Source organism: Convolutriloba macropyga, chromosome 15, assembly GCF_964194025.1.
Source record: "Convolutriloba macropyga chromosome 15, txConMacr16.3, whole genome shotgun sequence".
Classification (NCBI taxonomy): Eukaryota; Metazoa; Xenacoelomorpha; order Acoela; family Convolutidae; genus Convolutriloba; species Convolutriloba macropyga.
The window spans coordinates 37,038,987-37,065,505 of NC_134482.1; the positions used below are offsets into that span (position 1 = coordinate 37,038,987).

Sequence of the window (26,519 nt, forward strand, 5' to 3'; positions counted from 1 at the left end):
GGAAAATTACTCGGAATTTTGACAGCAACAGTAAATTTTCCCCGGAAAAAAAGATGAGAAACATGCGTCTCGTTGAAAGCTCAGAAAACAGTTCAAATGATCTACGTATCGTTGATGTTCTTCATAAGGTTTATTTTATTCGGTAATATCTCAGTGGCTCTGGGACAAACATCCAATGCTAAAATACCCGATGAGCCAAAATGTAATGATGAATTTACATAGTTTTTAATTGCAAGATTAGTTCATTTGGACATGCCTCGCGTCGGGTCATGGCCAGGGACGTTAAACTTGATATGAAACTATTAAGCTCGAACGTGAGATCTTAAAACATGCTTGTAATCACTACTAGTAATTTATGATCGGACTATTGTGAGAGAAGATCAAAATGAATGAATTTGGTGTTGTCATTGAGCAATTCGGCGCATAGGACATTTCTTATATTGTTAGATAAGTTGATCGGCTATTCTATAGATTAATCCTTCAAAATTTAAACATTGAATTGTACAATCGGATTATTGAACGGATAGATCAAAGGAAACTAAATTCGTTTTTATCGGGCAATTGTACCCTGGGGTAATTGGCGTGATTTTAAACATAATATTGCTATATAGCGTGTTATACCGATCTAAACGCTTAAATGATTTCTGTATATGAAATATACTTTAAAAGTTGCTTTTTATAAGTTGAGCGATATACTATTGGTGTTGCGATGTCTTAAAAAATGTTATATTTTATTAACAAAGTTGAACAAGCTGCAATCGACCGAAGCTTTGTCAAAAAGTAATACGTGAGTTCTGATTTGATCATTTTTTCCAGACAGGACAATGGAAAATATTGTTAACAATGACGAAGAAATGTTTCAAAAAGCTGCCAATTTTGTACAGACAAAAGCGCAATCGATGACCACTGAAGACCTTTTGTATCTTTATGCGAGGTACAAACAATCATTAGAAGGTGATTGTACAAGCCAAGCGCCCTCATTCTGGGATTTGAACGGAAAGAAAAAATACTACGCCTGGAAAAGTGTAGCTGGGATGGAAAAATCACAATCCCAGCAAGAGTATGTTGAGCGAGTATCACGATTATTCACAGATTGGGAAACTGAAGCTTCAAATATCGGCTCTCAAGGTTTAAAACTATCAAATTTTGTAAGCCGGCCTGTTATAGATCCTTCAGAGAAAGTGTCAGAAAGTTCTAGAACAATCTACGATTGGTGTCAGGCTGGAAATACTGAAAAGGTATCTGAAATGTTACAAGCGAATGAAATTTCTTCAGTTGATGACTTGGACGAGGACACAGGTATGGGTTTAATACATTGGGCATCGGATCGAGGCAATTTAGGGATGATTAAAATGTTGATAGAAGATTTTAAAGCACAAGTTGATGTGAAAGATGAGGAGGGTCAAACAGCTCTTCATTATGCAGTTTCCTGTGAACACTTCGATGCTGTCAAATTATTACTCAGTTTAGGAGCCGATCGGAATGTTAAAGATAATGAAGGATTTATTGCCGCTGAGTTAGAAATTGATAATGATGAAATTAAAAGCTTGCTTAAATGATACTTACAAATTTATTTATGTCTTTGTATTGATTTGATCTATTTTAAAGTTATTTTGTCATTCCATTTTTAAGTATTATTTTAAAAATTAAATGAATGATTATACTGAATCTTTTTTTTAATGTGCAAGTTAACAGATCTTCGCATATGTGGATTGCGGTATGTTGTTATCTTCAGCAATAACTGTGATATTTTGACCTTGTTCTATCAAGGCCAAACTCAAATTATAAATCTTTTCCACCCTCGTTGAATTTTTATCGCCCAACTCGTGGAAAAGAAATTTCTGTTTAATTGCTCACGAACTAAGTTTGAAGCAATTGTTGTAAACATTTTAGACTTTTTTGTTTTGCGTGATTTAAATTGCTCTTATTCACAAGTATCAGCAGCTGTCTTTAGATCGGCTAGGGAGGAGAGTCTGTTGTTGCCTCAAAACATTGAATATTAACATGAGTTCCTAATTACTATACAGTAGTAGTAATTAAACTACGGTTCAAGTCCAATATTCGAGAAAACACAAATCAATGTTCTAGAACAGAAGTAATACAGCCGGTAGAATATCGGATACGAATAGAAGAGTCGTAAAACATAATTTCTGAACTAATCGTGCCTAAAGGTGGGGGCGGGGAGGTGGTCGGGGGTCTAGTTTGAATAGGGAGATGGGAAATAATTTTTCAAAATAACCTGTTGACCTCGAATTTTATCAGCAGTTCCTAATTACTATACATTAGGAACTAAGCTTTGTTAAAATCAATGTTGGAAAACAGGAGTCAGCGTTCTATAATAGAAGTTGTGAATACCAACTTTCCCCTTCGAGTAGTAACAACAATTGTTTATTGATCAAATGTTTATTGTATAAATTTGTAAAGTCTTTTGTGATTGCTTCTCTCTACTGAACCAAAATTTTGTTTCAATTGGAACGCATGAGAGTAATTTGTGTTTACGTTCATTAGGGTTTGTACAGTCTAAGAGGCGAGACTGGACATTTCGATTTTTAATTGCTCTTGAACGAAGTTCATAGCAATTATTGTAAACGTGTGTCTTTTTACGAGTCGAAGAGGAGTATTGAGATTCTACAAGTTTTATGACTCGAAGAGGAGTTTTGAGATTCTACAAGTTTTTTTAAGAAGAAAGCAAGTTTGTTCATGACTTGAATTTTGACTTCTTTCTGTTCAAGCACCTACCTCCGTTTTTGATAGTTGACTTCTGTTTTCGAACATTGGACTTTATCAGTAGCTTCGTTTGTAATGTATAGTAATTAGGAACTACTGGTAATGTTCAAGGTGAAGAGGTCATTTTGAGATTTTTTTTTCTCTATTAAGTCACCCCTAATTATCTAAACTACACCGCACCACCCCCCCCCCACGACCTATCTACCCCCAACACCTTCCTACCAACCCCCCCCCCACCCCCCCACCCCCAACATTCCCCCTCCTACCCCTCCCAGCTACCCCTTCCCCCAACTACCCCAGGCACAACCCACCCTCCCAACCTATCTACCCACCCACCTACCTTCCACCCCCCCCCAACACCTCGCTACCCCCTGCCCGAACCTCCCCCCCCCCCCACCTGCCCTTGCCCCCCAAACTACCCCCTCCCTTCACCTAATTACCCCCACCTACCCCCCCCCCTCCCCAACTACCCCAGCACTAACAACCTCACCATCCTATCTACCCACCCACCCCCACCACCTATCTACCCCCCAACGCCTACCTACCCCCTCCCACCGCACCCCCCCCCCAGTTACCCCCACCTACCCCTACCCCCTCCCTTCACCTAGCTACCCCCCACCTGCCCCCCCCCCCCCCCAACTACCCCAACACTAACAACCTCCCCGACCTATCTATCCACCCCCACCACCTACCTACCCCCTACCCCAAACTACCCCCACCCTTCACCTAACTACCCCCAGCACTACCCACCTCCCCAACCTATCTACCCACCCACCCCACCCAACTCCCCCCGCACAATAAAAATTGTCGGCATTTTTAATACACTTTAATGTGGTTTGTTGGGCTAGTTTTGTTTGTTTTTCTCTTGTCTATTTTGATGTTCTGATTTTGGTAAGGTTAGGTTAGAGATTATAATGCACGACGATTCGAGTCGTTTCCTGTATTCTACCGGCTACGTTTTTTATGCAAAATTTTTGCTCGACAATTTTGACTTTTCCAGTGACTTTTACGCCCTTGACTTTTGCGTTTCGCGTGATCTTAAGTTCTCTCTCAATCACACTTTCAAGCAGCTGAACTCAATTGGCGGCAATTTAATATTAAAAGTCAAAAGAAAAGTGCGCCGAAACTGGTGCCAATTTTTACTTTAAATCTTAATAGTGGTATATGTTAACCTCTAATGTGGTTATTTGAAGCCCACTATTGAACTTCTTAGTCACATTTAGGCTCCCCCTCCCTACCTCCCCCCTCCCGACTGAAGCAGGCTGCAATTGATTAGAGCTCCCACTAGTCGTTCGAGAGCAATTCTTCCGACGTTTAGTCGGTTAGGTTTGTATTATTGTAAAGTTGGAAAAATACCAATCATACTTGGTTCCACCTTCGGTAAAAGGATACAATTCTTGACTTATGATTGTGTACAATTTCATAGGCAATTATTTGGTTTTCATGAAATGTCTTCGACTAATTTCTAATTTTTGAGATCCAATGTCGTACTCTGTTCAGTTTGTTCACGACGTGTGTAGACATCTGCTGAATTTGCCATGCATGCTGACAGGTGGACAAAATTTCAGGTGAGGAAAAGAAATTGCCGTAGAATTTCTGACATGGCAAACAGTATTCACGAAAGTGGCCGACTATTTTAGAGGTATTTCTTAGTATGCATGTTGGCAGCTATCTTTCAATTTGATTGAATAGAAATTTTAAATTTTATGGATTTTTAAAATTATATTAAAAAGTGCGCCTCCCAAACTCATTTTTTGAAAATTCTTCAAACTTAGAAGATTTTAGCAGTTCAGTTTCGTATAACCAGTACTGCATGTGACATCTAATTAAAGTTTGTGTTCTATGAGGCGCGTAAAAAATATATGCCTGCTAATTGGGGGTACACACCATAGATCCGAAGTTAGTTTATTCACGCACAAAGGGAATGCCTCTTTAGGTGGAAAGAAAGATCGCTGAACCAGTATATTGGCGTCATTCGCAACTACATTGTTGAGGTCGAACAAAAACAAACTCAATGTTGTTTCAAATTGACCTCAAATGTCAAAATTGAGGAAAACACCGCCCAAGAATTGATAACAGATTACTTACAACTTCAATTTCCAATAGAGAAATATTACAAGCTATGGAGCGAAGCAGATCCGAAACATTTTAAGACGAAAGCGGAGAAGTTACCAGGCGTTCGAATGTTAAGGCAAGATCCGTTCGAAAATGTGATATCTTTCATTTGTTCTCAGAATAACAATATTTCACGAATATCTCAATTGGTCAACAAAGTTTGCACAAATTTTGGAAAGTTTATTGCACACGTGGATGGGACGGACTTTTATTCATTTCCTACTCTCGAAGGTTAGTTTGTTTAATAGCCGCGAAGCTTGTTTATTAGTTTGTTTATTGGGGACATCGTGGTTTTTTTTACAGTTCAAGAAATTTGAATAGTATTGGGGCGCTCTTTTTTTTTATCTGTTGACACATTTTCATGATTTTTGAAGTCAAATTGGAGTAGTGGTTTTTTATTCTGAATAAAATTTGTATTAAAGCTCTTCTGAGTATTTAAATGAAGCCTACAATAATAATACGCCGTTATGAATTTTAATGAATTGAAAAGGAAAAATTGAAGTTTTGACCAAGAAAATATAAAACATAAATAGCTCCTGAAAAATAGATTAATTTCGGGCTCTCTGCCATTATAGCTCAGCTAGGAAATTAATACCACCTCATATTGGGGACTATTTAGTATAGGGTCTTTAATGTGGAAAGAATTTCCTCATTTTTAAACGCCCCAATGACGCGTGAAATCTACGTCTATTGTAGAATTACTGGAAGTGAAGGAGCTGGAGAAGAAATTACGAGACTTGTCGTTTGGCTACAGAGCAGCATATATAGCAAAGACTGTTCAGTTTTTATCCAAACAGGAGACCAAGGGTGACTTTTGGCTCAACAGTCTGAGAGGGTTGCCTTACGATGAGGCAAAGCAGCAGCTGTTACTGCTCCCTGGAATCGGACCAAAGGTAGATATATTCAAATCCTTGTGGTGTATATTAGCCCTAAGGTTTGTGCTCCTCTGAACAATCTAACTGCCGTTAGCTTTGCCGGCTGGGGTGCACCTCCCCTTTGGCCGAAGCCTCAGGTATTTAGTTATCAGACCTTTAGAGGGATGAATTCCAAGCCACGAATTCCAGAGCTTCGGTGCAAAGACCATCGGGTCTAGCTCTTTGAGGAGTTCAGTTCTTGCCAATCCGATTCTCATCAGCCGGCTGGGGTAATGTTTTTGTCACCCATGGTGCACGTGCTATATAAGAAGAACGAATTGGTACTCGTCCTGTAAACAGGTTAACAAAACTGCTCTGCTAAACCAAGCAACAAATTGAACGAAGCGTGGAATTAATAGCAAAATCTATTTCTAGCAAAAGTCAGAGGAGACGAAACAAAGGGTGAGAAAATCACAATCAATCAAAGAGACAATCTAAAGGCGTGAACATTTTCAGAGGTTCAAATATTCAAATCTGCTCCAAATCATTGGAATTCATAGAAAACTGGTATTTTTAATCATTACGCAATTATGCAGATCTAATTCCCTGTATTTTTCCCAGAACAAAATTGTGAAACACTAGCCCTACAGAAAGCAAAGTTAAACAGCACTCCTATGCAACAAAAATTTGTGGTCAAATTTTTTTTGTACTCTTCTTGAAGGACCGTTACGTCAATAGAGTTCCATTAGACCTGTTAACTGTTTTGCTAGAGTACTGAAAAAAAAACGAGTATGTAGGTTTTTTTACAGCTTTTGTTTTAAATGTTAGAGCGTGCGAAATTTATTCAGGTTTCTGACTGTATCTGTTTGATGTCACTGGATAAGACAAATGCAGTGCCAGTAGACACACATGTGTTACAGATTGCCCAGAGAGATTACGGCTTCAGTAAAGGTCAAAGAAGCGCATCACTCACAGCTGCAAAATACACAGCTATCAGTTAGTAATTGTTGATGTAATGGTTAAGTGACTCTGCTTGAAGTCACCGAGAACTTCTGGTTCACCCTTTACAATTTAATTACGCAGGGTGGAACTTTTTCTTTATCCACGCTTGGTTAAATAATTGACCGCAATTGACCAAGTTGAGCTGCCTTTTTTTAACCATCTTTTACCCGGTTGAGTTCTCTTATGCATTCGCAGGTTTAAGCAATCCTCCACATTGTTCGAGAGAAGTTTGATGTTGTCCGGTCTGGGTGGGTTTTTATACAGAAATTGAGACTATATATTAGTTATCTGTGCTAGCCTCATCACTCTTCGGGCTTGACATTAAAGCCTTCAACAGAGGACAACAGCCCAACCCAACCCCCACCCTCTCCGTTTTTTACTGGTCGCTATTAACTGACTAAAAAACTTATTAAGGTACTGCGTAACCTGATTCGATGCAAGTTGCGCATATAGTCACTAGGATAATTATTAAGCTTAAGATCATTATTGAGATGATCATTATTACTGTCTAAGATAATTATTAAGCTTTATATTGTGTTTCAGCCGAGTTTTTCCAGGACCTCTTTGGGGACCACGCTGGCTGGGCACATACTGTAAGTTGTCATTGCTTTACTAATAGATTTATTTTAATTACATTGATTTTGTAGCCTGGTGAGCTAAGGGTGAAGGGCAGAAGTATTATTTCTAAGTAAAGCCCTTCCTTTTATTATAAACTGGTCTGAATTTAATTCTTGCAGAAACAATTAAATTGGCCAATTTAGCTTTTAGACCAATGAAACCTGGTTTTATTTCAAAAGACTCAAAACGTTAGATTTGCTCAAGAATTATAAACTACATATTTCAGTTAAAATTTTTCAAAAAAATAAAACCGTAATAAAAGTATTTGTTTCAGGTCCTATTCTGCTCTGACTTGAGAGTTGTTCCCGGTAAAAGACAACTTGAGGAAATTGACCCAAATATTCACAAAACAGAAGAAATAACTAATAAACTGATCAAAACTGACGGAGAGAATGTTAAAAAGGAACCAAGCCTTTCGTAAATGATTCACTGATTTGATCAACAAATTGTAACTTGAACTGTTTTAATTTTACAAGGCTCTCATTTCTGAATTTGTATTTGAATATTGTTTTGAAATTGATTCTTGTATTCCATATCGTTAAAGATTTTCCGATCTACAAAGCAAAGTAAAACTGGCGAAATTATCATGTCATAAAGAAGTTCTGATTATTTATTTAGTCAAGGAGGCTCAGTAATGTGCGTTTGCTCATAAAATTCCGAACCCGCTCATCCGCATTTTTCACTTAATTGTCTACTAAATGAGGGAGAGATTAAAAAAATACTATATTGTTCAACAAACCACTAAATGAACAAAACAATATACTTGAGAGGGCCCATGAGACCTGTCATTAATGTGACTACCAGAAAAGACGGCAAACAAATCCAATAATCACATATGAATTACGACCAAAATTCGTCCATTCTTTTAAAACCATTAATCACCGAATTCAAATTGGCATCAGATAAAACTTATACTAAAGAATTAAACTGTACTTCATTAGAAAATAAAATTGGCACTTTTCCTCAATGCAACTTGATAACAAGTCGACAACAAAAGTGAAAGTTTAAAATAACGTTGCATTTTTTAAGATTAATGTCAAACTAATTCAAAATACTATGTATCAACTGAAATCACAGAGATTCATTCATACCTAATTAGAAAGTGATTGAAGCCTTTCATTATCCAGGATATATTATACGACTACCAACAAAACTAAAAAAAAGGCAAAAATAAAAATCAAAAATTTGCACGAAAACGGTGTCAAAGACAATTTAAAATTAAGGTGTTCACTAAGAACATTAAGAGCTTATAATTGAATTTTTTTTTCAAATGGCAACAGAACTCTCTCCTCCATTACCGTGAGACTGTGAAAGACAAAAAATCTAAAAAATTGGCAAAGTATGCAAGAATCATAAATATTTTATGAAAACTCGGAGTACCAAGAACAAACACCTTTAAGAAAATAAAACAGTTATTAGGAGCAAACTGTAGTTCATTAGATAATGGATGTGACTTGCTCTCTATAGAGAAACTAGGCGAAAAATTAACAGATATAAGATTGGCACAAATCCGATTTTCTTTTTAAAACAAATTTCAAATTTCATAACAAATGTAAGGTTTCAATGACCAATGAATAAAAGCAGAACTAAGACATTTCACAGGGAGCTGTACGCAACCAGTGTTGGAGCCATCAAATCAATAACATGTTATTGTGAGAAAAATGAATAGTAACTTGCGTGTTCATTGAACATGATAAAGCTTTTGTATAATGACTGTCTCAAAATGACAAAAAGAACCACAAACTTTGAAAAAAATAAATCTCAAAAAATTCATCTGAGAAATATTAATTAGGCCCTAGAGTCAGCCGAAACGTTTAACGAACAGGGAAATTATAGTTTGTTTCGACAAAATACTAACGTGATTTCTCAATAATGATGCTAAGTTACAAAAATGATATTAAATTGTAAAACACGAAAAAAATACCAAAAGCAGAACAAAAACAGAAAAGTTGACGATCTTTTACTTGTTTTAGCCTTTAATTTTTTGAAAAGAAAAGTAATGTAAAAGTCAATAAAACCGTTAGCTATATACCGATATCGGCTGTTGAGTTCATTTAAAAATCTATAGTTGCCCTTAAGATTTTTTATTACCAATATATGGCATACAACAACAAAAATTAAGAAATACAAGACAAATATAGAAAAACTACCAATTTCTGCAAGAGAACTGTGTTTTAGCCCTTAAAATTATAAGTAATAAAAGCAATTAAATTGTTGAACTTTTTATTGTAAGCGTTTTCCGATTGGAACTTTCAGTAACGTGACAATTCACAACAGAAACAAAAAAGAGCAAAATTGGGCAAATTTTCACAAAAACCACAAAATTTAGGATGAAAAGTCGTATTACCGGAACGAAGAAGCCGTTATTTAAGAAAAACCGCCAGAGAGATTAGTTTGTGTCTCATATGAAAGTAAGTTTGACCTGTATTGACTGAGATTAAGCTAAAAGTTGACTGACAGAATTGAGATAAAATAATTGTTAAGATCACAGAAAATTTCTTGAAATAATTATATTCAATGCCAAAAGAGACATTAGATTGCAATCTAAAGCATTTTATAAGTTCACTTACATCTCCAGAAGAAGCCAATTTGATTTTTGATCAGTTGGATTTAAATCAGACTGCAAGAAGAAAACATGAAGGCAAAGCACAAGAAATCAGCTTAAGTTTACTAAAGCCTTTCGTCAAAGCCATGAAAACCGTTAGGTTTTCTCTGGAAACAAACTATTTCTACTTTCGGTACCATTCTCAAGTAATTGAAAGCTGCCACTTATAGAACCGTGAGCTCACAATTTTGTCAGTATTTAACATTAATAAACAATGAAGGCAAAACATTTTGAAAAAAAAGGAAGCACCAAAAAAAATTAAAAAACTTTGATTGTAAGAATCCATGATAATATCTAACCTATCCCTGAGTTTTCTGCGCGCACAAAAAACCAAAGTTATTCCAATAATTGTGAATTAGATCACTTGTGAAATTAAATATTTCAAAACTCAAAAGAACAATGATGCATTTTGTATAATTTTTGAGTTAAACTTGCAAACAGCAAAATTTTAAATCTAGAAGACTTATACAGGGCACTAGCGTTCTTTTGGAGTTTAAAAAGATCGTATCAGTGGTTTCTAGCTTTCTATTTCTGACAAGCTTACTGAAAGTTAACTAGAAAAATAAATTTTGTGTCATTTGTGATGAAAAAATTTGGAATTTGGAAAATTTTCTCAAATATTTTGACCAAAAGAACTTCAATAAAAAAATTCATTGAGGGTCATCTATCTCTAAGGGGTACAATAACGCTCTATAATAAAAATGTTAACTTTTATCAATTATGTTAGCGAAATTGTGCCAAGTTTTAGCGAAAATCACAGAAAATGTGAATAAAAATGTCGAATATTCACAAAAACTTTAACCTCGATAAGTCCCTTTAAAAAGCAAAATTCGAAAAAAATATTTTATTTTCCATATTCTAGGATGTACGTCCTTTCTAATGATATCACTCACAACTATCTACGATAAATATATCGATCGGCCAAAATTTGGGAACGAAAACGGCTATTATTTAAGCCCCCCATTTTTCTTCACTTCAGAGTGTTTGCGTTGTATTGGGGCGCTGTCTATTTTACGACTCAAAGTAACATTACTTTTCTTGTGGTTTTATTTTGCCGGATGTACTAATTGATCAAACGGTTTTGAACTTCAAAACGAAAGTGAGTAAAATTGCTCTTTGAACTTTTTCTCAGAGCGAGAGCAAGTTTTTCCATCATGCGCTTCAGTCAGTGAATGACTCTTTGACTTTGAATTGTGTTTTGTGATAATGGCTTATACAGATAACTTATAAATGGGTAACTTATAATGGGTAACAGATAAATTTGCTCCATTTGGCTCAATCTCTTTCTTGCTTGTTTCCACAAACCTTTATTTGGTTTTTTGTGGAAACAATTTTTGATCGATTCTTCTTCAATATGCGTTTATCTTAATTTGATACAAACTTTTTGGCAGCCGATTATTACATTTTAAGTTAAAATGAGCGCATTTCTATCAATATTTTATTTACTTACGTTTTTTCACTTCTTTTTTTGGACCTTTTTGCTGACTTCCTAAAAAATTTAGTGCATATGGTAAAATATGGAACAAGTTTCAACTGCATTTTTAACATTGTTTTGACATTTGCTTCCAAAATTGTTTCCAATCTTCAAACACTTCTATCGCCTTTTTACATAGATAGTATGGCAAGGTAATTTCAAAAGTGGTGTATTTTCTAAGGCCAGCAATGCTAAATAAAGAAACATACCTGTTTTTGTGTATCTTTTTCCCGTTTTTTTTCAGTTTGAAAATGTAATAAGTTGCCAGATTTTTTTGTTTATTTTCGCATGTTTTATTCTAGCATTTGTGCAACGTGTAGTTTAGCTCGGGCTGCCTTTTTAGTAATAGAATTCAAATAAAATTTCCGTTTTTTTATTTTTTTAAACTTTGTTTTCGTTTGGCAGTTGCTTTCATCTAATATACTAAATCATTGCAAATTTACTGGACTTAATTTTTAAAATGTCGAGTAATAATTATTTTCTGCAACCTTTTTTTGGTCAGGGTGTTTGTAATGAACGAGTTTTTCTTTTTGATTGTTCTTTGTCGTTCTCGGGAATTTGAATTCTGCAATAGCTTGAATTGATTTTGACTGTTAAATCTCCAATTAGACAATTTTATTTGCTTTAAATTTATTTGCTTTAGAAAACTTCATTTTCAAAGAAAGTTATCTGCCTGTTTGTGTTTCCTGCGTCTTTTTGGTTGCAGCGGTGATTGCTGAAATTCATTTTTTATGAACCTAATTACGCCTTATTTGATGAAACTTTTCGGCATCTTCAGTTTTTAGGCCTATTTGTTTGTTTTTGTCAAAATATTTTTTTTGTCGAAATTATGTTTAGGATTTAGTTTTGTGGGGTTTTTCTATGGTTTTTGAGAGTCGTAATTCTTTGTATGCTAGCTGTTTCAATTATGTCAATACTCAAATTTTTTGTGAATTTGACAGATGTAAGTTTTACCCAAATACTTTAATCAAATCTGGCGAGGTAAAGAATGAATGTTTAAGAGAAATTATAATGTTTCCAGCAACTGTATTGCATATTTAGGAAACTGCCACGCTTCGATTTGCTTCTGGGTTTCTCCCAGTTTTTCTTGATCAGTTCACACATTTTTATGACTTCTGTGTCAAATTGAAGTGATGGTTTGATCACAAAACCTTTAGTGAAGCAAAAATATTTAAAGTCTCTTCTCACTCTAAATTTGAAGTAAACAATTTAAAAGATAAAAAACAATTATTTCAAAGATAAACCTATGTGTTTGACAAAAGTTTTTTTCCAGTGGTTTTCTGTTCAAATTCGTTAATTAGGCTTTGAATTTAATTTTTTTTAAATGTTTGGATCAAATTTTTGTAAGTATTCTCCCAATTCATTTTTAGTCCATTCTAGGTGTAGTTAAGTCGATGAATAATTTTTGAATTGTAGGCCCCGACTTGTTTATATTTTTTGCAATCCGAGTAATTGGATTGCATTGGTGTGCTGTCTTTCTTAAGATCTATTCACAGTTTTTTCGGTTTTTTCACGTCAGCGAGGAGTCAAAGTAGAGCGGTGATTTTAATCAATCTCGACGATTACAGGAAGCGAAAAATCGAGTAGGTTTGATTCGTGGTTTTCCTTCAGAATTTACTTTTTTCTGTTTTCTTATCACTTCGTATCCGCGATAACTATCTACGATAAATATATCGATCGGCCAAAATTGTCTAAACAAAAGTTGAAATTATAGTTCCCCCCTCCCCAATAAAGTGGGTGTCGAATCAGGCGAAAGACCGGGTGTGGAGCAAATGTGGTCTGAAAATGCTGGTACAACTCCATCTTTTTGCAATTTGTTTAACCGAATGGCGCACCACTTGCTTTTAGTAATATAAAGGCTCAAAATCCAAGGTTTGTTGGGTTAATTTTTGAAAACATATTGGGAAGTATTTTGAGAACGAAAACGGCTATTATTCAAGCCCCCCATTTTTCTACACTTGGGAGAGTTTGAGTTGTATTGGGGCGCTGTCTATTTTACGACTCAAATTAACATTACTTTTCTTGTGGTTTTATTTTGCCGGATGTACTAATTGATCAAACGGTTTTTAACTTCAAAAGCGAAAGTGAGTAAAATTGCTGTTTGAACTTTTTCTCCGAGCGAGAGCAAGTTTTTTCATCATGCGCTTCAGTCAGTAAATGACTATTTGACTTTGAATTGTGTTTTGTGGTAATGGTGTATACAGATAACTTATAAATGGGTAACTTATAATGGGTAACAGATAAATTTGTTCCATTTGGCTCAATCTCTTTCTTGCTTGTTTTCACTAACGTTTATCTGGTTTTTTGTGGAAACCATTTTTGATCGATGCTTCTTCAATTTGCAACTTTCTTAAATTGATGCAAAGTTTTTGGGAGCCGACTATTACATTTTAAGTTAAAATGAGCGCATTTCTATCAATATTTTATTTACTTACGTTTTTTCATTTCTTTATTTTTGGACCTTTTTGCTGACTTCCTAAAAAATTTAGTGCATATGGTAAAATATGGAACAAGTTTCAACTGCATTTTAAAAATTGTTTTGACATTTCCTTCCAAAGTTGTTTCCAATCTTCAAACACTTCTATCGCCTTTTTACATAGATAGTATGGCAATGTAATTTCAAAAGTGATGTATTTTCTAAGGCCAGCAATGCTAAATAAGGAAACATACCTGTTTTTGTGTATCATGTTCCCGATTTTTTTCAGTATGAAAATGTAATAAGTAGCCAGTTTTGTTTTATTTCTTTTCGCATGTTTTATTCTAGCATTTGTGCAACATGTAGTTTAGCTCGCGCTGCTTTTTTAGTTATAGAATTCAAGTAAAATTTCCGTTTTTTTAAACTTTGTTTTCGTTTGGCAGTTGCTTTCATCTAATATACTAAAGCATTGCAAATTTACTGGACTTAATTTTTAAAATGTCGAGTAATAATTATTTTCTGCAACTTTTCTTTGGTCAGGGTGTTTGTAATGAACGAGTTTTTCTTTTTGATTGTTCTTTGTCGTTCTCGGGAATTTGAATTCTGCAATAGCTTGAATTCATTTTGACTGTTAAATCTCCAATTAGACAATTTTATTTGCTTTAAATTTATTTGCTTTAGAATACTTCATTTTCAAAGAATGTTATCTGCCTTTATGTTTTTCCTGCGTCTTTTTGGTTGCAGCTGTGATTGCTGAAATTCATTTTTTATGAACCTAATTACGCCTTATTTGATGAAAATTTTCGTCATCTTCAGTTTTTAAGCCTATTTGTTTGTTTTTGTCAAAATATTGTTTTTGTCGAAATTATGTTTAGGATTTAGTTTTGTTGGTTTTTCTATGGTTTTTGAGTGTCGTAATTCTTTGTATGCTAGCTGTTTCAATTATGTCAATACTCAAATCTTTTGTGAATTTGACAGATGTAAGTTTTACCCAAATACTTTAATCAAATCTGGCGAGGTAAAGAATGAATGTTTAAGAGAAATTATAATGTTTCCAGCAACTGTATTGCATATTTAGGAAACTGCGACGCTTCGATTTGCTTCTGGGTTTCTCCCAGTTTTTCTTGATCAGTTCACACATTTTTATGACTTCTGTGTCAAATTGAAGTGATGGTTTGATCACAAAACCTTTAGTGAAGCAAAAATATTTAAAGTCTCTCTTCACTCTAAATTTGAAGTAAACAATTTAAAAGATAAAAAACAATTATTTCAAATATAAACCTATGTGTTTGACAAAAGTTTTTTTCCAGTGGTTTTCTGTTCAAATTCGTTATTTATTATGGCTTTGAATTTATTTTTTTTTAAATGTTTGGATCAAAATTTTGTAATTATTCTCCCAATTCATTTTTAGTCCCTTCTAGGTGTAGTTAAGTCGATGAATAATTTTGTAATTGTAGGCCCCGACTTGTTTATATTTTTTGCAACCCGAGTAATTGGATTGCATTGGTGTGCTGTCTTTCTTAAGATCTATTCACAGTTTTTTCGGCTTTTTCACGTCAGCGAGGAGTCAAAGTAGAGCGGTGATTTTAATCAATCTCGACATTTACAGGAAGCGAAAAATCGAGTAGGTTTGATTCGTGGTTTTCCTTCAGAATTTACTTTTTTCTGTTTTCTTATAACTTCGTATCCACGATAACTATCTACGATAAATATATCGATCGGCCAAAATTGTCTAAACAAAAGTTGAATATATAGTTCCCCCCTCCCCAATAAAGTGGGTGTCGAATCAAGCGAAAGACCGGGTGTGGAGCAAATGTGGGCTTTAAATGCCGGTACAACTCCAGCTTTTTGCAATTTGTTAAACCGAATGGCGCACAACTTGCTTTTAGTAATATAAAGGCTCAAAATCCAAGGTTTGTTGGGTTAATTTCTGAAAACATATTGGGAAGTATTTTGGGAACGAAAACGGCTATTATTTAAGCCCCCCTTTTTTCTACACTTCGGAGAGTTTGAGTTGTATTGGGGCGCTGTCTATTTTAAGACTCAAAGTAACATTACTTTTCTTGTGGTTTTATTTTGCCGGATGTACTAATTGATCAAACGGTTTTTAACTTCAAAAGCGAAAGTGAGTAAAATTGCTGTTTGAACTTTTTCTCCGAGCGAGAGCAAGTTTTTCCATCACGCGCTTTAGTCAGTGAATGACTCTTTGACTTTGAATTGTGTTTTGTGATAATGGCGTATACAGATAACTTATAAATGGGTAACTTATAATGGGTAACAGATAAATTTGTTCCATTTGGCTCAATCTCTTTCTTGCTTGTTTGCACAAACGTTTATTTGGTTTTTTGTGGAAACCATTTTTGATCGATGCTTCTTCAATTTGCAATTTTCTTAAATTGATGCAAAGTTTTTGGGAGCCGATTATTACATTTTAAGTTAAAATGAGCGCATTTCTATCGATATTTTATTTACTTACGTTTTTCATTTCTTTGTTTTTGGACCTTTTTGCTGACTTCCTAAAAACTTTAGTGCATTTGCTAAAATATGGAACAAGTTTCAACTGCATTTTTAAAATTGTTTTGACATTTCCTTCCAAAAATGTTTCCAATCTTCAAACACTTCTATCGCCTTTTTAAATAGATAGTATGGCAATGTAATTTCAAAAGTGATGTATTTTCTAAGGCCAGCAATGCTAAATAAGGAAACATACCTGTTTTTGTGTATCATTTTCCCGATTTTTTTCAGTTTGAAAATGTAATAAGTAGCCTGACTTTTGTTTCTTTCTGCATGTTTTATTCTAGCTTTTGTGCAACATGTAGTTTAGCTTGCGCTGCTTTTTTAGTTATAGAATTGAAATGAAATTATCATTTTTTATTTCTTTAAACTTTGTTTTCATATGGCAGTTGCTTTCATCTAATATACTAAAGCAATGCAAATTTACTGGACTTAATTTTTAAAATGTCGAGTAATAATTATTTTCTGCAACTTTTCTTTGGTCAGGGTGTTTGTAATGAACGAGTTTTTCTTTTTGATTGTTCTTTGTCGTTCTCGGGAATTTGAATTCTGCAATAGCTTGAATTCATTTTGACTGTTAAATCTCCAATTAGACAATTTTATTTGCTTTAAATTTATTTGCTTTAGAATACTTCATTTTCAAAGAATGTTATCTGCCTTTATGTTTTTCCTGCGTCTTTTTGGTTGCAGCTGTGATTGCTGAAATTCATTTTTTATGAACCTAATTACGCCTTATTTGATGAAAATTTTCGTCATCTTCAGTTTTTAAGCCTATTTGTTTGTTTTTGTCAAAATATTGTTTTTGTCGAAATTATGTTTAGGATTTAGTTTTGTGGGTTTTTCTATGGTTTTTGAGTGTCGTAATTCTTTGTATGCTAGCTGTTTCATTTATGTCAGTACTCAAATTTTTGTGAATTTGACAGATGTAAGTTTTACCCAAATACTTTAATCAAATCTTTCGGGGTAAAGAATGAATGTTTTAAGAGAAATTATAAAGTTTCCAGCATATGTATTGCTTTTTTAGGAAACTGCGACGCTTCGATTTGCTTCTGGGTTTCTCCCAGTTTTTCTTGATCAGTTCACACATTTTTATGACTTCTGTGTCAAATTGAAGTGATGGTTTGGTCACAAAACCTTTAGTGAAGGAAAAAAATTTAAAGTCTCTCTTCACTCTAAATTTGAAGTAAATAAAATAAAAGATAAAAAAAACAATTATTTCAAAGATAAACCTATGTGTTTGACAAAAGTTTTTTGCCAGTGGTTTTCTGTTCAAATTCATTAATATGGCTTTGAATTTAATTATTTTAAAATGTTTGGATCAAAATTATTAAAAGTTTGGATCAAGTATTCTCCCAATTCATTTTTTGTCCATTCTAGGTGTAGTTAAGTCGATGAATAATTTTTGAATTGTAGGCCCCGACTTGCTTTATATTTTTTGCAACCCGAGTAATTGGATTGTATTGGTGTGCTGTCTTTTTTAAGATCTGTTCACAGTCGTTTTCCTTCAGAATTTACTTTTTTCTGTTTTCTTATCACTTCGTGATAACTAAGCATAATTCAAACTAATTAAAAGTAAGAGTTCGAGGCCAGTGTTTTTCATTATTTAGACACTATTTGTTCTCAAAACTTATATCGAACTTTTGAGTTGTATTATTATTTAATATTTTGGGGACAGGTCCTACAGGTTGTTATTGAGGTTTATTTCAATCTATTATCTCGTTTCAGTTGTAAACTATTGCTTTCTACGACTTTGGCACTAATTGTTACCAAAAAACATTATCAAATTTTTGTTTTTGCGAGCTTTTACCGCCAAGATTTTTGTCTTCTCTCTTAGTCTCGTTAATGATTGTTCTCTTCAATTGCTAGGATTGCACAAAATAATGTAACTAATTGTTTCAATTTATGACTTTTGCTTTTCGTGATCCAAAGTTTGCTGGAAAAAAATTTAGTGATTTTTTTGAGGTTTTACTAGTATTTGTTGTACTTATTGCTGTCCTGTCACCTAATGCCTATGATGACAGATCTCATTGATTTCTTATGTTAACTATGTTAACATAAGTAAACGTTTCATTCGCTAGTTGTAGTCTTCCTTGTTTTTTTTTGTTTTTAAGAAATATTACCGAACTTTTTAATTTTTGCGAAATTTTGTCGAATTTTTGTCCTGTCACTTGGTCCAAATAATGTGAGGGGTCTCATCTTTTGTTTATGGGTAATAAAAGCACCTTTCATTCTATGCGCTTGATTTTTTAACAGTCGTTTTCTCTTTTGTCACTACCTTTTCAAAAAAAAATTGGTTTATTTTTGAGTTTAGTACGTTTTGATGTTTCTCTTGTGGCCTTATTGTTTTTTGTCAAAGGTAGCACTTCTAAAATTTTATATTATGCGTTGGTTAGGGATTTTTGCATGTAGTTTTCAGGTTCTCTTATCTTGGCGCCACCGACAGAGATTCTGATCGTTGCCAATTTCTTCAGTTTTTGCCTCTTTTTGATATACTTCACTGATTCCTGCGGTGTATTTGTTTTGTAAGCTCATACTAAGGATGCTTAGAGTCCAAGATTTGTTATTGTTATAATTTCTTAAAACACGATATCGTGGCAAAAAAAATTTTTTATTGTTTTCAGATTTTTTTAGCGTTTTTGCGCATAAATGTTCACAAGCATTGTTGCCAATCTTAGTTTTATTTTGCTGTCAAACTTGTCTGGTACGTACATGATTCACTTCTGTGGGTTGTAATCCAGGAATTATTTTGGTATGTTTCTGCATTTCAGTTGACCTTTCGATTGCATTTTTTGTTTTGCATAAGTCACTAAGTTTCACGTTCTACTTTCAATTTTACAGACTCACTGTTTCAACTGATTGGTGTTTTCAATAATTAAAAGATTTTTAAGAAATTCGGTGAATCCATTCAAGGTCAAAGAGTCAGAGAGCTAAGATGTTTCGCTCAAGCGCGATCATTTGATTGATAAGTCGTATTTCAATAGGTTATCACGGTTCATTAGATCAGTTGCTAGCTGGTATTAGTAAAAGCCGAATAGCAATCACTTTAGAAGCCGAATCAAGTATAGCTGTGTAACCTCGCTAAAACGTCTCATCACTCCAAATTATAATGCTTTTTAACACTTCAAAAAATTTCTATCAATTTCTGGATCTATTCTGTTCCCCCCCCCCCCCCCCAGCTTAGTGAGCATACATTTTTTATGATCCCCAGGCGCACGTGCTAATTTCTTAACCTGCTATATAACAACATATAATTTTTAACTGGGGGTCATAAAAAACACTGGGGGGCCGAAACAGAATAGATCCCAATTTCTTTCGATTTGTTATTTTTCTTCTGTCTCAATTCCAATATGCCTCAATGGTGTCACCTGGGGCAAAAGCCACATAAGTTTAATTCTTCTCGGCCTAATTTCTGAAACAAGAACAATTTTATGTAGCTCTGTTTTGTTCCGCAATTTAACCCAATTCAATAACAGGACAGTGGTGTTAGATGAGATTTTATAATTTTTTGTCTCCATGATGCTTTAATTTTCTTATAACTAAATAAAAGTTAGTACTAAATTGGCAAGATGCTGAAAAAAATTTCATTGAAAACCCCAAATATGACCTAAATACCAACTTAAATGAGCAAATATATTTGCCAGGGAGCCCTCAGATTCTGTAGGAATTGCAAATCCACTAATTTTGGTGAAAAATTGGTCATGAAAAGGCCCTGTGTGGAAAAAATCAGCAAAAAGCTGTCATAAAATTTGGATAACAATAATCAAAACACTTCCTAATATCTAAGCGAAATCAAAGCACAACATCATAAAGTGCCTATAGCTCCAATGGCATTGATTGCGGCTCTTCAGCATCTCTTTATTAGGGAGCTGGGTAGCGAAGTCGCCCAACCTTAAATGCTCGTTTTGCTTCATGAAATACCATTAAATTGATGTATTATTTCCGGAAAATTTGTCTAGCATCGAAAACAGATTCGAATCTGTTTTCGATGCAGACAAATTTTCCGGAAATAATAGCCCACGGGGATAATATTAATAATAATAATCAGAAGTATTAACATATATTATATTAATAACATCAACGAGTAAACGAAGACGAGAGAAACCGACAAATCAAGGTAGTTCAAAAAATTGGTAAATTTGGCAGTTACAAGATCAAGGTAAATATGCGTCCTTTTTGCTTAAAAAATGTTTTGACGGAAAATGTGAAAATCAAATTTTTCACTTATTTTTTTTTTGACAAGAATTGCGATAATGGTCAATTAGGCAAACATCACACATTTTTATGTTCGAAGACAAATGTTGTCAGTGTTAATTTGTAATAGATTCATAAATTGATAGTACATTAAATTTTGTCCAGCTGGGGTTGTAAATTTTCTTGTACAGGTGGATTTGGTTCGGGCATTCGTGCTGAGTTGCTGGTGGTCCTTGTGAGGGACTTAACGAGAATTGATGAGCTAATGGAGAAAAACCAAATATCTGGTTGTATCGGGGGGATTGAGTCACTGAGATATCCTGGGCTGTCGGGAAGGAGGAGCTTCCGCAATCGTCCTGAAAGACTTCTATTTGGTTTACGCTTTTCAGGAGCTGAGAGTTAAAACGATTGCCCGGGTCGAGGTTTGGTCAAAAAAATAAATAAGATTAGCGGTGAATAGAGGTGAAAAAACTTTTTTCACCGCAAATCGCTCGCATCTTTTAGCGTTGAATGAGGTGAAAGTGGTGTATTTTTGTAATTTTTGTAAGATTTGCGGCTTTTAGCGGTAAAATTTTTTTCACCGCATTCTGCTGGTAGCGCTCAAAATTTTTTTTTTACTGCATTTTGCTGGTAGCGGTGAAAAAAAATTTCACCGCTTAAAAGTTTTTTTTTCACTGCATTCATCGCTTTGAGAGCAAATCTTTCACTTTTTACTCAAATTCACCGCAAATCTTACATCTTTTAGCGATTTTTAGTGATGACACCTTGACCCGGGTGCTGTTGAAGGTATGCTGACGGCCAGCTAAGAAGAAGGTGGTGAGAGTGCAATGATACGAGTGGCTCTTCCATAAAGTCTGGTGTAGCATCTCTGGGTGGATGATGTTCTGGCGCCTGAGGAGAAGATGGCTGTATATTTATTGTAGTGAGTAGTTCACTAGTGGTGTCCGAGGAAGAGGTTGATGTTGCCGACGAGGGCAAGGGTTTTACCCTGACATTACTTTTATGAGGATTAAAATATTTTAGTAACAATTTTTTTAAATAAAATAGTGATGATAATGAGGAATCAGAGGAATCCTAGCAATCATAAATTGTTTTTTGCAGTGTGACTCTTGGTCGTTTTAAATTTGGTTTTTTTGGCGGTGAATTTTGTGGAAGTTTTTGAATTTTCGATTTAATTGTTTCAATTTAACTTCAAAAAAGTGATTGTGTGCTTGAATAAGATCGTCTGTTTTCACGTTGTTTAGGGGGCAGTTGATTTATATATGTCGTTTACAATGTGTAATATTTGGAATCTAGTTTGAGGTATGAGTGCAAAAAAAATCAATTGTTATTATGCGGACCAATTTGAAATTGGTTCCGGACGAGTTTGCAGATCAGACCTGTTAAATACTCTACGAACTGATTCAACGAAGAATTGGAAAAAAAAGATCTCTTTTAAGACATCTCAAGGGTATCCAAAGGTTCCATTGAGGGGGTCTTTGGAATTGTTTACATCGATGAGGTTTCGCCAGTCAAAACTTGTAATGGTGCTTGTTTTGGCTGTTGTTGATTCAAAAATTTCCTGAGGCGTCGTCTTCTAATTGATTAACCACCATTTCCTTTATTGAAATTGTTCAACTTTGTGGCTAAACACGCCTATTTGTTGAGCGGTAAATTTAATGTGAGCAAATTGGCGTTTTATATTATCTGAAGTGAAAACTTTTGTTTTCTGTAGTTTTAATTGGAAAAAGCGTAGAGAGAATGATTCATCGTCGTCTGTTTTGAATGAGATCAAATAATTTAGTTTATCTCATGCAGATTGTGCTGTTACAGACTAAAGTAGAATTTTCTGATGACTTGGACGAAGCAGTGCACTTTGGTTTGGTAACAAATTGGAAAACGTTCGAAACATTGATTGCCTAATACATAAAGGAGGCAAGATACCGTTTTACCGTGAAATGCTAAAAACACATTGGAACAATTGCAGGTTGCAATTTTTTTTCTTATACCTGTTTTTGTGTTTGGAAGTATAAAACATGTTCAGGATCTCTATCAAGATCGAAGAGTTTTTTACAGATTGGATTTCTATTATGGCCCAGTTCCAGGAAAACACAATTAGTTGCATAGTCAGCTTTTGCGTCCAAATGGATGTACCCTGCCAATTCAGTTTTGTTTCGTAAAGGTTGCGCTTTTTGCAGTTTACAATTTTAGTTTTGGCTAGTAGAATCTTTTTGATGTGCTTTGATAACAGGCTTAACTGAGTTTGGGTTGTTAGTGACAGTTAACTAATGGTCTCTGAATATACTTCACGGTCTACTTGTCATATATTCGATCCCCTTATTTTGTAGGCATCCTTATTTTGTTTCGGATAGAAAAATTCATCCTCGCTGCAGTTTTAAAAAATAAACAATTACATCAAATTGAGAGAGGACCGGTCTCTATAATAGTATTCTCAAAAATCTCTCGTGTACTTATGTGCGTTATGTTGATGCCCAGGGTTGGCCACAGCGTTTTTGAACATTTTGGTGCATTATTGATTTTAAAACTCAATCAACCGGACTTTAATACGGTTAACCTAGGAAATTTGCCGGTGGTTTTTTACAGCCCATGCAATTTTTGCTTCAAAATTGTGATTGGGCACACAGTGGCTTGTTTCAATATTTCTTTTAATGCTCATTTCCCAGTGACGAACGTTTTCTGTTTTAAGGTCATCAGTTAATATGACAATTGTTAGTTTAGAGACCATGTCACTTAATGATTGACATTATACTGATATTTACGGTAAATTTTTAATAGCCCGTAAATTTTGAGAGCGTTCAAGATGCAATCTTTATCTGCAGGATGATTGACTAATCTTACAAGTTGGAATGCAGAAGGACTAAAACGGTTTAGCTCAAATTGCGTGACTTAAAAATTTTGTTGCCAACGAGATCCATCAAAGAGGTTAAATTGTTGTACCTGAGTTGCATGAGGGTGCTTGTTTACTAGCACTGAACAAGCAAATCCTTGTCGTGACAATTTTCATTCTGAAACGAAGGGCGTTCGAGTTTGTTAACAACCGTTATCATGATCAAATTGGTAACAACTCTAGAGAACAATTTTGAGAAAAATTTTTCTTTGTTGCTGAGACGTCCCAAAAACACTAAAAGAACGCGATCGTAAAATTCCAATTTATGGAATAAAATGAGTGGTATTATTATTATTAATGTATGTACAATCAAGTTCAATCAATTTAAAAGGCACCAATAATTAAATTAGAAAGTTCGAAATTTCGGAAAGATGAGTTTATGCTCCTGTTTTCTCAGAGTTTTTTCTTTAAAACTAATTAATTGCTCTTGTTGCTGGGAGCCATTTCAAGCACCGGGAAGGGCTTCTGCTGGCTCTGCTTGCTTTTACTCTTTTTCTTGGTGTTCTTGGCTAGCCTCGTAGAAGTTGATTGGTTCGTTGTATTTCAATGCGTGGTAAGATATCAATAATTTTTTTTATTCGAAGTGAAAAAAGTCGTTTATTAAGAAAAAGTATTCCAGAAGTAATAAATATTGAGAGTGGGAAAAGTAGATTAAAAAAAATATATAAACAAATAAAAATTGGGCTGCGCTCGCGTCAGGGAATGAATTACTGAGCCTCATTTGATCAGAGAATTAAAGGGCCGCGCTAGTCGTAATAAGTGTAATTAGTGTATTTTTGTTCATGAAGGGAAGCGTTAAGACGCGTTAAAATAAATTAAGGGAAGGAAGCGTTTTGAAGAATGAAGTAAAATACAGAAGGAATAATAAGTTAAAAGTGCTATGCTAACCTAAACCTTAAAACCACTGAACCAAACCGCGCATAGCACTGTATTATGTCGTTTGTTTTATAACCGTAACTTAACTTTGATAAAGATATCAGTGGAGTGAATATGAAAAAATGAGAACATTTTCTATGTTTAAAATGATGTTAATCGATTAACATTCTTCAGAAGATAAAAGCTGTGTAAATTGCTGTTGTTTTCCTTGTGTTTTTCACAGCTAAGCCCCGAATGAACTAGGTGAGCGGCTGGCTAAGCTGTTCGGTTATAATGTTATTGGTTCGACTTTTGACCCGAATTAACTTCGCAAGTGGTCGGCAATAGATCAATGGATGATGGTTGTTCTGGCTTTTCTACTATATAGAAACTGGTAAAGAACATTAGCAGGACAGATGGTCCAGTGTGCTTTGATAACTGTTTTTTGGACGTTGTCTCTTTTTCTGGAGCAGTTCAAGTATTGATTCGATCTTGTTTTCTTGTGCCTTTTTCAGGTACTCATTTGCTAATCTTATCTGAAAATCTCTAACTGCCGGTCTTTTGGCCTCCTCATGGAGTTTTTTGACACTGTACCAGCGGGGTTTCCTCATACCAATTCTTAGTGCTCTATTTTGGGTCAGTTGTATGTTGTTGATAATTGAATTAGAGTGGTCAATCCAGCAGCCATTCGCATAGAGAAATAGAGGTCGAACCCTTGATTTATACAATGTCAGTAAGCACTCTTCATCAATGTTGATCTGACTGAGCCGCCATAGTTGGTAGATTCTTTTTTTTGCTCTTGGCACAAAACTTTTGCAAGTTTGGTTCCACTTTAGATGTGGGGTAAGGTTTACGCCAAGAAATTTGATTGAATTTGCGCCTTCAATTCGTGTACCATTGATAAAAAGGTCTAAACTGGAAACTTTTTTGACGGATTTTTAAAAAGCATAAAATTTGTTTTGCCTGGATTTATTCTTATCTTCAGTTTTTCGCACCATTTGATCAATTTGTCTTGTGAATACTGGAGTTTCTCTTGAATTATTCTTTAGGAGCGCGACCTGTACTAAAGTGCAAATTCATCAGCAAATTGAGAAATTTGTGCCGGTATTTCAGGAATGCCGCTGACATAAACCAGGAAGAGTATTGGTGCAATGACGCTGCCCTGAGGTACTCCAGCTAGTGTTGAAATTGTGCTACTTTTTGAGTTATTAATTTTCACGAAGATGCTTCTCTGAGAGAAAGAATAGTTAACCTATTTTATCAGAGGTTTATGCACACCAATTTATAGCAGTTTGTTTTGAAGTCCTAGTCTCCACACTGCATCAAACGCTTTTTCAATATCTAGGCAGACAAATCCGATCATTTCGGACCATTGAAATGCTTCTGTTACGTGCTGAGTAAGTTTGAGCAAATTATCAGTTGTGCAACGGTTCCTTCTATACGCACTTTGCATTTCGCCGAAGACATCTTTCTCTTCACAGTGCGCTAGGACAAAATTCTTTACTGCTGTTTCACAAGTTTTTGCAATGCATTTGGTTAGGCTGATTAGTCGGTAATTTTCTGCATCTTTTTTGTTTTTGTTCGTCTTTGGTAACATTTTCACTTGTGACTCTTTCCATGTAGTTGGAACATAAGAATTGATTATTGAGCTAGTTATCAGGAGACAAATATACGCATTGAGGAATTTAGGTAACCCTTTCAGGATGTTATAGCTGATTTTATCTGGTCCTGGATTTGATCTTCTTGTTTTGTTCAAAACCTCTTCATAATCGCATACTTTTATAATGCAGTAGTTATTTAGTTCAGTATTTTTGTATTGGAGAAACAATTTTGTCTCGTTTTCGACTTTCTCGAAAGGCTCATTTAGTTCCAAGTTTTCGTATATATGATCTTTCATTGTATCCTGTAGAAGAATTTTAAAGATTTTGCATTTCTCAATGTCTGTTTTCTCTCTGAGTTGTTTATATGAGACTTTAACACTTTGTTCAGTTTCATTTGGTTTTTTTGAATCACCACATAAGGCTTTAACTGCTCTCCAAAAACTTTTGCTCCATTTATTTTGAGCACTTGCGATCAATTTTGATTGTTTGATTCTTTCCGATTGTTTCATGGACCTCTTTGTTTCTCTATGGAGGATGTTCATTTCCTTTTTAAGGAATTTGTACTGTTCTCCGTTTGTTTTTTTCAGCTCTCTTCATTTTTTCTTCTTTTCACGGATAAGTTTAATAGTTCCATGTCCAGAGGGAAAACTTTTTTGTTGG

At 34.6% G+C, this 26,519-nt stretch overlaps 3 protein-coding genes across 4 annotated transcripts in view; all 3 read left to right on the plus strand.

Annotated features, from left to right (window-relative positions):
• Nucleotides 1–26,519, plus strand: part of LOC142354282 (mitochondrial Rho GTPase 2-like) — a 161,642-nt gene that overhangs the window by 44,418 nt on the left and 90,705 nt on the right. The window lies entirely within an intron of this gene.
• LOC142354477 (acyl-CoA-binding domain-containing protein 6-like) lies at nt 665–1,668 on the plus strand. The gene has a single exon (XM_075406784.1). The coding sequence runs from the start codon at nt 825–827 to the stop codon at nt 1,557–1,559; it is 735 nt and encodes a 244-aa protein (XP_075262899.1). The 5' UTR covers nt 665–824; the 3' UTR covers nt 1,560–1,668.
• LOC142354507 (N-glycosylase/DNA lyase-like) lies at nt 4,181–7,852 on the plus strand. 2 transcript variants are annotated; one of them, XM_075406830.1, is made up of 6 exons: nt 4,181–4,295; nt 4,664–5,073; nt 5,539–5,735; nt 6,545–6,692; nt 7,242–7,291; nt 7,591–7,852. In XM_075406830.1, exons 1-6 carry the CDS (start codon nt 4,210–4,212, stop codon nt 7,735–7,737), a joined length of 1,038 nt encoding a protein of 345 aa, XP_075262945.1. In that variant the 5' UTR covers nt 4,181–4,209; the 3' UTR covers nt 7,738–7,852. The 2 variants fall into 2 exon arrangements, with proteins under 2 accessions (XP_075262945.1, XP_075262946.1); XM_075406831.1 differs by having other exon boundaries at nt 6,617–6,692.

Coding starts and splice junctions, on each gene's coding strand:
- LOC142354477 (XM_075406784.1), top strand. CDS start 825: ATGGAAAATATTGTTAACAATGACGAAGAAATGTTTCAAAAAGCTGCC.
- LOC142354507 (XM_075406830.1), top strand. CDS start 4,210: ATGTCGTACTCTGTTCAGTTTGTTCACGACGTGTGTAGACATCTGCTG. Junction 5,736..6,544: donor TCCCTGGAATCGGACCAAAG/GTAGATATATTC, acceptor AAATTTATTCAG/GTTTCTGACTGTATCTGTTT. Junction 7,292..7,590: donor ACGCTGGCTGGGCACATACT/GTAAGTTGTCAT, acceptor TATTTGTTTCAG/GTCCTATTCTGCTCTGACTT.